Raw genomic sequence first — 12068 nt, 5'->3', positions numbered from 1 at the left:
CACATGACTATTTAACCAAGTTTTCGTGTCTTGATTAGAGTTTTAGGATTAAATATACATTTTATAATCATTTATGTCATGAAGAAAACATTTATCTCTACCAAGGGGCAATCCACATTTGGCCCAGGAGAGCTGTCAGTTGAGTGAGAATGGGTAATTTAAAGATTGGGGCCAGTAACATGCAGAATTATGCTTAGCTAAGAAGTTAAGTAGATTTTGATCAACATACAAATATTTGTTTGTGGCCACATACACTTTAACTACAGTCATATAATTTACCCAGAAAGTTTTTCTGGACCTTCAATGACGAATCTTTTAATTTTTTACATATAAATAATTATTACTCTTTGTTTAAATTACAACCATCTTAAAATTTAAAGCCTATAACCGAAATAAATACAAATTAATTTACTCACTATATAATATAAGTTAATTTTAAATTAAATGTATAAGTATAGACCTTTTAGTGACATTAATTTGTTGAGACTTTCTACACAAACATACTTTACATTTATTTCTAATTTGTAATGACACTTGACATCCCATTATACTAAACAATTTAATTGTTTTGGATATTGTTTTAGAATTTAAAACTATTGTTAACACATGCTAACTGATATATTAGCATTCAATATATAATACGTATGTAGTTTAATTTCATTGTCAATTAACACATCCATTCACACCTATAGCCAAGCTAATCTAAAATTATTTATGTATTAAAACTACCCAGGTTTAAATCCATAATATTGTAACATGTATTTGTTCAAAATTGTATTTGAAGCAAAAATTTCGTTCTTATTTGTGATTTTAAGCCAATGTCATTAAAATAGGCTCATATGCTAACATTTACTTCAGTGTTTAAAGCAATAACAAAGTGTTGTTTATACTGACACAAATGTTTGTGCTGGTGGCAGGTGAAGATATGGTTCCAGAACAGACGTGCCAAGTGGAAGCGGGTGAAGGCTGGCCTGACCTCTTCCGGCTCAGGCGGCCGAGGCTCCGGGCAGGGAGGCTCCGGGCAAGGAGGATCTGGAGGCACGAAGATAGTCGTGCCCATCCCTGTGCACGTGAACCGCTTCGCCGTGCGCAGCCAGCACCAGCAGCTGGAGAAGTGCGGGCCAGGCCTTGTGCACCTCCACGGGCTGCGAACTTCCCTCAGCAGCCACCCTGCCAGCAACTTCACCGACGTCAGTGGCAAGAGCAGCTAATCTCTCCCTGCCAGCACCAGCAGCTGGGAAAGTGCGGGCCAGGAATTGTCTACCTCCACGGGCTGATAACCTCCCTCGCCAGTCACCCCACCAGGAACTTCACCGACGTCAGTGGCAAGAGCAGCTAATACCTCACTGCCAGCAACAGAAGCTGGGAATGTCCGGACCAGGACTTGTCCACCTAAACGGGCTGATAACCTCTCTCAGTTCCCACCCCACCAGCAGCTTCAACGATTTGAGTTGCAAGAGCAGATAATCTCTCCCTAGCAGCACCAGCAGTTGGAGAAGTGCGGATAAGGACTGGTCCACATCCACAGGTTGATAACCTCCCTCGCCAGTCACCCCACCAGGAACTTCACCGACGAGAGTGGCCAAAGCAGCTAATATTTCCCTGCCATAACTAGCAGCGGGAGAAATATAGATAAGAACTGGTCCACATTCACGGACTGATCACTTCCCTCGCCAGCAATTCCAGCAGTGACTTCACCGCCACAAGTGGCAGAGGCAGCTTATCCCTCTCTATTAGCACAATTAGTTATTAAAGCATAGGCTAAGTTGGCCAGCAATATTTTCCGGTCACAGTTGGAACTCTACATCCCATTGATCCAAACAAACGAACGAGGTGACAAGAAAAAATTGCTGGAATGGAGATTTAGGGTTACTTCAGCCGAACCGGTGCTATCCAACTGTGCAGGTACTTCTACATTTGCTTGATTTCAGGATACAATCTGCGTCCATAATTCATAACAAATCACGTATGTTCACAAGGATGCACCTGAGAATTGTTATGAATGTTTCTTTGCATTACAGATATTGTAAACTGCAATAATCTGAAATTATTTTAATGCCACCATTAACTCCTTGAATATGAGTCATATTGACCGATAAGAAAGATACACTACTGGCACGCACATTGTCTTCTCAATATTTTGTTTCTGATTTGTGGTGTTTTTCGATTGAATATCATCAATAAATGCCTGTTTTCCTGAAACCAAAATTCAGGTTTAACTTTTTCTTGACTACGTTAAATACTTTGTTTGAACTAAAAACATTTTGAAATATAATTTGCAATACCACACCCTCTCCGTTCATGCTAAATTTCAACACAACAATGTGCACGCAGTAAAGACACTATTCCGCAAGATCATGGACAGCTACTTGGAGACCATGATCGCAAGGCGCCGTAATACAGCGAGTATGTAGAACTGCCAGTAGCTGCAAGTAGCTGGAGCCAAACTCAAAGCATGAATCAAAATGTCCAGTGTCCTGACGGGTGGTTGGAATTTCACTTCAGTCCTCTCCAAACAGGTTCATTCACCTCTATCCTCAAGGAATACAAAGTGCGATGAAAAACCGACTGCAACACAGGTGTATGTTTATTTCATCACTACCGGTGCTAACAGTGACCTAACATAGGCTAAGGGACATGGTTTACTTTGGGATCTGCGACCACTGAATGGTGTGTAAGATTTCGTTTTCAAATGCTCTGGAATTTCCCATATGTGATAAAGAAAGTAAGTTAATAATTGTCGTTACTACAAGTGTCGTGTATGACAAAAACACTATTTGTGTGTAAGAGAACACTGATATCGGGTACACACCCAGCTATCAAGTGAGAAGGAAATTGTGCAATTTTTACATTTGTCTAAGGATCGTGTTATTTATTCAGTGTAAAGAGTTGAATTGCTATGTAAGTAATTAATTATTGTAAATATTAATAAACATGTTGAAGAAAAAACACACGCTCATAACTTGTTGAGTTATCTTTCAAACATTTTCCTATAGTTTTAGTACTACACTTACTTTTTTTTTTTAAATTTCAAAGTACCTCAACGCAACAGTAGGCCTTAACAAATATTATACCAAAGAAATATGTATATCATATGTCCTGGAAGAGCAAATGTTACACCAAAGACATATGGAAGTTCTAAGATAAAATGAGGTCGTGTGTCATCTTAACTAATGAAATACAGCTATACTGATGGAACACACCTTCAATATTTGGTTCATACTGCTGCATTATAAATGGAGGATACCATTTTCAGTCAACCTTCTTGCTATTGAATATAATTTGATACAAAATTTTAACGTGCTATAGTCGCTACGTACATAAATAAAGATGTATAGCTTTACGCTGTAAATCTTCACAGTTATGTACAAATAGCTACAATTTAGATTCGTTTCTTTAAACTTTTACACCTGTGGCTAGTTTAAGAAAATCTGTGCTTGTCAACACAATCCGGTGTTAAGTACACCAGTGTGCTTGAATGAAACAAATCGCATTTAACACTAGCTTATATTTCTCAGTATATTTAAAAACTAACCTTCAAATAAATGTTGTTTATAGCTTGATAATTGATGAGAGAAAGCTATAAACTTTTTCTTTCAGAATATATTTGTGTGTCAATTTACAATAGACCTCAATTTATTTAAAATATATGGTAATTTAAAAGCTTACAAAGTATGGCATGTAATTAAGGTTATATAAAAAATCAACCCACAGTAAATACATTTTCGTTACTTTCGATTACTTTTGCCTTAAATTACAGTATTCCATAATATAATATTATAATTTGTATCCGCGTTTGTAGCTAGTACATCATGCCATATTAATGTTGAACTGCACACACACAATTTTTACAAGTACAGAAAATAATTTTCGTTATTGTTCATTAATTTGCCCATAAATAACAATCTTCGATAATAAAGTTGACATTCATTTTTACTTTGGCAGCTCATAAATCATGGAATATTGTGGCCACAGGAAAAATTGAACTTTTTTATTGCTACAGAAAATACTTTTCCATTGTTTTCTTTACCATCACAATTTTATCATAATTTTCACGCATACATTGAGCATTCATCTACACTTTTATCCATATTATCCTTTAACAAACTTTAAGCACCTAAGACATTAAATTGCATGCATATTTCCATGCACTTTACAAGCTAAATCTTAAAATTAGTTTTTGCACAGTAGGCACATCCGGTTGAATGAAACGACTTAAGTGAATTTTTGTTTATCATTCTAACTGGTGCAGTTGAATAAAATAAAGCTTTCTTTAGTATAATTTCTAAAAAAAGTTAACTCTAAAACTTGAAAGAAACATTGATAAAAAACATTATTAATTTTCAATAGCCATCATAGTAAAAACACTTATCCTTTATTATTCTTTAATTATAGGCTGAGCGTTAGTTTCTGCAAGCGCAAAAGAATATATAATGTCTACTTTTTCACTTAGTTTTGTTAGCCATTACTAACTACCATTTGCATGATTCGGAGGAAAAATCTTGCAATACAGCAACAACCAACCTACTAGCAAATGACTACAACCGGGGTCGGTGTTTTTAAAGTTGATATTTATTTACATTATTCTTCAGTTAAAATGGTTACTTTTTAAATTTAAAATGCAACAGTACATAATTATTATACTCACTTGTAATTAAAGTTTATTATTCTGAGCAAAGTTCAGCCATTACTTTTTAAATTTATATTTCCTTTAAAAAAATTTCTCCATAATTGCAACAATGCAACTACTTTAGACCTAGATACTTGAATTAGTTGAAAATTATATCAATTACCATGAAACTAAACCAAGATTAACATGTAAAATTTTTTTAAAATTTTAATTAAACTTACCTACTTTTGTTACATGGTGATAATTTATCATTTTGGCATTCATATTATCTTAGTAAAAAAACATTTAGTACATAATGTCATAAAAATTCAAGTTTAAGCTTAAAAAAAATTCAAGTTAAGCAGTACTCATTCATACACCAGCAAAGGAGAGAAGACACCTTTTGTCTTAATTATTTGACTCACTGACACATCGAATCAACAAATGGACCAAGACGCGTAAAAAAATTATTTCTATTATATTTGATTTTCCATTATCAGGTTTTAAAATATTTTCAAAATTCATGTCAACAAATAAATGGTTTTACTGTATGCGAACTCTATATTTCGAAAGTTTTTTTTTTCTTCAGGAAATTTCACAGCACGAGTTTAAATTGTAACAAGCCAAGAGCGGCTTTTAGTAGCGGCCGAGCTCAGATAAAAATTCTTTTATAGGATACATTTATGTTCAGTTAATACTCAAATACATGGAATAAACTTTGATTTCATTAGAAATTTGATAGAAGTACCAAAGATTAATGTTTGATATTACATAGCCAATCTCTGACTTATTATAAGTAAGCCATTTTGCATCTCCATCCTTCTTTTACGATAGCCCCTCCTTAGAAGTCTTCCTGGAGCCCCTTGCAATAGGCGAGGTTAGGGGATTACACAGCTTTGCAACTCGAATCAGAAACTTTTCGGCAGTGACTTTGAAGAGACTACCTGATTAAGGCAAATAGTCGGATGCTTCTAGGACAGATAGTGACGAAGGACACTCAGGCCTTTAGAATAAAAACGAGACGATTTGTATCGCCCGAAATTATACTAGACAACGTGTTTACAGAGCATCACAATGCGACAAAAACATCGAACACTCGTGTTTCTTAGTACGCTTACATTTCTAGACTAAGTGAGGATTTAGAGGCTCTAGGATTTGGCAAAAGTAAAACTGAGGTCACGGAGTTAGAAATTGTCAGAAGTTGGCATTTGCGGCGTAGTTGAAGTCACTTTCTACACCACCGTCGCCAAATTTGCAACTACAAAAACATTGCGGAAATGTCGCGTTACAAAACCTTATGATGATTCATGAGTTAAAATGAAGACCAGCATGTGGTCTCACGCCCGAGGCATGGTCTACGTGGATGGACGGGGTGGACCTTCACAGGAGCCGCTGCCCTGCCCGAGGTACAGACCTGTCGTTCCGGCCAGCCTGAGAGTACGTGAGGTGAGGTGGGATGTGAAACAGCGTTGGAATGAATTGGTGGGGGAGAAACGGGAGTAACCCGAGGAAACCTGCGTTTCCCACTTGCGAAAACACCCCGTGATCGACTCATGCGGGTGTGAGGCGCGTGCTCTAACCACTTGTTTTTATTTTTTCAATTAAAAAATTTGAGTGGCACACTGGCAAGATTGGCATTCGATAGTCAGCCAACCATCCTCCCCCCTTAATGTTGTATTTGTTTTGCAACCCTGAGTAGTTATTTAAATGTGGTGGTTGTTGTAGTTGTTGGTGCATGTGAAGAGCCAAGGAGACGATCAGGACAACACAAATTACATCCATGTCTCACTCGGTTTTCGAACCCAGAAACCCCGCACCGAGACCCTGTTATACCCTGCCGCCTGCGCTACGGAGGCCGACCACGCTTCATGATTCATGAGTATTAATTATATTTTCCGTCATTTAACACAGCAAATTCCGTAAAATAAATCCGTTTGAATCCGTTTGCACTACGCAAACCCTATACTTCACGCAGTGTTTTAGGTGTCCTGCAGACGTGGTGCAGAGCATCAGCTGGGCATGAAGCGGATGAACGCATTGTCCATGTAAGTAGTAACGCATGCATGGACACCCCTCATTAAGACTCATGTAGATCTTCAATATCTTCACTGCAACGATTGAGACCACAGTGTCTCGACATTACCTGGACGACCCTGAGGCATCGATAAAAAAGGAGAGCAAGTTTTGGCCAATCATAAGAAAACCTCATTTCAGTGGTCAGTGGTACAGTTATGTACATGTACAGAACAGATGAGCATCTGAAAGAATCCGCGTAAGAACCGTAGCGTTATATATATATATGTATGTACATATAAATTTCATCGACTACATCATCACCCTTAACAGGTACAGACAAATTCTTTCCGTCCATGTTTTAGTTGGTATAATGCTATTTGCGGACTGCTTACTTCATGCCATGCTAGCCCAGCAGCAAGAGGATTAAACCTTGAAGGACAAAATAGTATTCTAGCACACCTTTATGGTGCCCTGTTTTTTGGATCTGTCAGAAAAAAAATACACCAGTTCGCACCGAAATGGGAGACACGAAGAGCGTATAATATTTGCGTAGCTATTTTTTATGAAAGATATTACGTGATTATTGTTCTGTGTCCCATTTAGCAAACATGCAATACATAATATCATTAAGCTGGGAAAATGTAGTATTTGACACAAAAATCCTGTTCATAATCAAGCTGCTTGGAGGACACCGCTGATATATACGATATGGCCGGGTTTAAGAACTATCCAAATAACGCAACGACACAGCAACGCTAGAAAATCATGTTCGTTTATAAAGCACGCAACTCTCAAGACGTTACCAACCCTTAACTTGAAACTGTAAAACAGTAGAAAACAAATTTATTCCACGGGATTCATCTGACGATTCATGTTTATCGTGCAATCTTTTTACACTGTCGAAAATTTGATTTAAATTGTTTATTTTCTTTGACTGTATAAAGGTTTAGCTAGTGAATAAATGATGTATATAATGAAAATATCATCGTGGCATTCTAAGCTCATACCGTCTGCTTCTTTAAAAGTTTTCAAAACCCTTCCTTCACTTTCAACATGGAAGGTGGAAACGCTAGCCAAAACGCAAAAAGGTTAAGTTGGTTGATGCTTGCATCGCGTTTTTGCATCTTGCGTTTATTGTGTCCTTGCATTTCTCGCGTGGTTTATAAACCCAGTCCAAGGCCTCCCAACAGTTGGATGACGTCACACGCGTCGTAAATATGTAAAAAAAAAAAAAAAAAAAGATATCCCTCATCATTGTTTTCCTACAAGTGCAAGCATAGCCGTAAGATCGATTTATCTTTGTTCCTTGTAGAGTGAATAAGGACAAAGAACGAGTTTTTACTTTGTGTACCTTTCTAATATCTTTGGCACATTGTAGGCAAAACATTGGTCACACACTTCATATTATGGCAATAATAAAATCCCATCTCAGTATGAGAAATTAGGGTATTTTCAAAACTTGTGACACTATTTTTTTTTTTATGTTTTGATGTTTGTAGTATATTTTGTTGTGATTTAATTTGAAAAGAATATGACAAAATTTGTTTTGTTTTGTTTCTAAATGTCCATGTTTATTGCGTCAATATGGCTATTTTTATCAAAAAATATATATCAGTTTCCAATTTCGGTAAGTGATCTTGATGCTGATTGCTCAAGTGAACGTGTCACCTGTTTATGGACATCGTCAATTTTGACTACAAAAATTCGTTCTGCCCAGTCTGTGCTCTCCACCCTATATTCACTGTACGGTTTACTTAGTGAATAAATTTTCTCATTCATTACCATAACTGTAACAAGTGAGTGCATTTTTATGGTACACGGTATAGCACTCAATTTAAAAAAAATCTATGGGGAAACATTTAATTAAAATTTATATTATTTTGTTATGATAGTGGATATTGTTGCTTATGTTCTGTGCACGGTCACTTAGGTTAACACAATGTTGTTCCTTGAAAGTTTATGGCGTGGGATATCTAATAATTTCTTCTGATCTCATAGATAAGCATAGATGACCTTTTGATAGAAACAGAAATTTCAAATGAACTTGCCCCTCAAGACCCACCGATACTTGGAACATGTTATTTTGTAAAACGATATGTGGCAATATTATCAGTTTCTATAACGTTAAAAGTGAGATGTTTCCGGTGTGTTCGTGTAAATCTGGGATAAACACATATTCCAGGTTCACCATCTCGAACGCGATGCAAACACGGGCCGTGACATAAGAACTTTTTTTTTGTTTACACAACTCTTGATTTTTTTTTTTTTTTTTTTTTTTTTTTTTTTAGTTCCGCTTCCAAGCTATCGTCAGTACTACAGTACACATATTTGTGTCCTATATGATTTGTGTGTTGTGAACAAAAACATCTATATTCTCCTTTAGTTGCGGAATTTCAATGCGAGTTGTTTGCTGGACTCTGGCACGATCGTCGTCCACAGGAACGCCTTACAAGTCTCAAGTCTTGATTCTGCCCCCGCTGAAAGGCAGAGGCATCTGATTTATCGAGCTCTTTATCTGCCTTCGGAAGGGAACGGGTAAAATCTCCAACCAAAGCGAGGCGATGCGATGTCCACTGGACATCGCTTTTGACACACAAACTTTGGCCCTTATTTATTGACGTTCTGTATATGCACTTAGGTAACATCAGACAATTTTCGTCTTCGTTCCTCGTATGAAACAAACTGAATATGCGAAATGGTATTTACATAGCTTTGAATTTTATGGTATTTGGAGTGTCTCTTTGTAGTTCTCGTTGTTTCTACATCACTGTAAGAAATGACTGAATAGTTAACCTACTTAATGCATGGACATTATAATAAATCCCGAATGGAAAAGATATTTCAAGTTAACCTATGGTACTTATATATGTTACTTATACTGCATTTGCTTAGAGGGAAAAAATTTTATTAAGAAATTTACCTTAATTTTATATTAAACAAGTTGTCGTTGAAGGATTTGTTTTCCGTTTCAACACAAGCGCTATGATACACTCAGCTCCGTCTTTTTTTTTTACTTCACTATTACTCTCAGAGTCGTAAACTTAGGGTAGAGCGGGGCTATTCTGATCACGGGGTAAATCCGATCATAATAAGAGAATTGGCAACACAGCAAGCCATGAGCCGAAAGGAAACAATATCATCCCATCAGTCGCAAGTTGGGAGTGTTGGTGTTCACGTGGTAAAAAATTTCCGTTGTTATTCTAAACTTTGCTGTGTGTAAGGAAGCGATTCAACACCAAGGTAAGTCACGCCATGCATTTTTATCACTCTATATAAAATCTCACGTTCCAAAATAAGAAGCTACAATTACAGAAACCAGATATCTTTTAGTACTTTGGTTTCTTCACGTAGCATATTTACTGGAAAACAATATCCTTGTATCAGTTCTGATAAAAACCAGTTTCCTCTTACAGTTTGGACGGCAAAGGTAAAAGTCGACAAAATGGGGCAAATCCGATCATGCTATTGGGGCTATTTCGATCACAGGATATAATTTATTGCTCTGGAGAATACAGCACAGAAAGGATCGTATTTATCAACTAATCTTAAAAGCGATTACTCGACACAGCTCTATTGTCACGGTGCACGTAGCTGACAGAAAAAAGTATTATCTTAATGTTTCAAGGATAGCTGAGGGGACAGTTAGAGACCTAGCTGTCGCCAGTTTGTAGATACTGATGTTTATCTTTTCGACTACCGCACATTCCGTTGCGGTGATTGGTTTCACTGCCGATGCTTGGCGTTTCGCACCCTTTATTACTCAAGAAAGAGTTGGCTGGTCGCACTCCATGTTGGCCACACTTTAAATAACTCGCACACATTTTTTCATCTCGATGCCATAAAATAAAGGCATTACCAACTTGACATAATATAAAACGAAAAAGTGTCAAGTTTGTACCTTGAAATATGACCATTGGTTAAATACTGTCAGAGTGTTTGCCATCCACAAATTTTACTGGTTCTTAGTACCATCCGCTGTGTGCTGAAATCTAACAACTTTCGAAATGGGTCTTCGGGGACCATAGCAGCATAAGATTTCTCGCAACAAAGTTTAGTTAATTACGGATTTTCTTAAACATCTTGATACTGAAATCTAATATTGTTATTAATAATTTATTTAATCTCCAAATCCTTTCTGGAATACGAGACGATAACAGAATTCCACACTACCCAAGTTATAACCGAGATAAACATTTTGATGCATTTTACTGAAGTATTGCATGAATTTGAAATATCTCAAATGTAAATCAACACTAATATGTACTATGGTTGTGAATTTCAGATGGTCAGAAACTACAAAATAAAGAACACCACTCTTCAGTGGTCCGAGGAGTCTATGTCAAATGCTATCAGCAGTGTCCTCCATGGAGAAACAACCATCAGAGCAGCTGCTAACTTACATCAGGTGCCATTCACCACACTTCAGAACAGGATCCAAAAAGTAAAACTACAGCAGTTATTAGGAGACAAAGGGAAAGAGTGCAAACATAAAGTTGGTCACCCACCTGTACTAAATGCTGAGGAGGAAGATGAACTGTGTGACAGACTGCTCAACCTGTCGAAAAGAGGCTTTGGTTTGACCACAATTCAGGTAAGAAATGCAGCATACATGTATGCTGAAAAGAAGGGTCTAAAAATTCCATGGAGCAATACCGATAAATTGGCTGGTAAAGATTGGCTTGGCAAGTTCATGGCCAGACATCCTCAACTCTCTTTGAGGAAACCGGAAGGTTTGTCAAAAATGAGGGCAGCTGCCATGGATGAAAAAGATTTTTACGACTTTTATGACCTCTTTGGTGATTTGACGAATGAATTAGAACTCAGGGAGAAGCCAGAGAGAATTTATAATGTTGATGAGTCTGGATTTCCTTTAAACAATAAGCCATCAAAAATCATTTGTGAAAAAGGCCAAAGAGAAGTAATTAAATTGACAAGTGTAGAACGTGGGGAAAATGTGTCAGTAGTAGCTTGTTTCAGTGCTAGTGGGGTGTACATACCACCATTCGTGATTTTCAAGGGTGTGCAGTATCGAGAGTCATACTGTGCTAATTTGCCATCTGGATCTGTAGCAGCAATGTCTGAATCTGGATATATAAATGAGGATCTATTTCTCAGATGGTTGCAACATTTTCAAAAGCACAGACTCCCAGGGAAATGCCTTATTTTGGATGGACACACATCACATTGTTCGCTTAAATGCCTGAACTACTGCAGAGAAAATGTATTTGAACTTCTCTGTTTACCACCTCATACCACTAATGTCCTTCAGCCTCTAGATCGCACACTATTCAAACCATTAAAAACTTTCTACCATCAAGAAGCAACCACATTCTTTCACAACAACCCAACACAATCGATCACCAAGTTTGACTTTGGAAAGATTTTCACAGCTGCGTGGAACAAAGCTGCATCCCATGGGAATGATACTAAAGGGATTCAGTGT

The 12068-nt window shown here is 37.1% G+C and overlaps 1 protein-coding gene across 1 annotated transcript in view; it reads left to right on the top strand.

The window, feature by feature from the left end:
• The window catches only part of LOC134531325 (homeobox protein unplugged-like), a 59406-nt gene extending 58195 nt beyond the window's left edge, over nt 1–1211 (top strand). The window contains exon 4 of the mRNA XM_063367019.1: nt 918–1211. Coding sequence (XP_063223089.1) covers nt 918–1211 — 294 coding nt within the window. The remainder of the gene's footprint in view (nt 1–917) is intronic.
• Nucleotides 1212–12068: the final 10857 nt, after the last annotated feature.

The sequence above is a fragment of the Bacillus rossius genome, chromosome 3, assembly GCF_032445375.1.
Source record: "Bacillus rossius redtenbacheri isolate Brsri chromosome 3, Brsri_v3, whole genome shotgun sequence".
Taxonomy (NCBI): domain Eukaryota; kingdom Metazoa; phylum Arthropoda; class Insecta; order Phasmatodea; family Bacillidae; genus Bacillus; species Bacillus rossius.
This window is presented reverse-complemented; position numbering and strand designations above follow the sequence as displayed.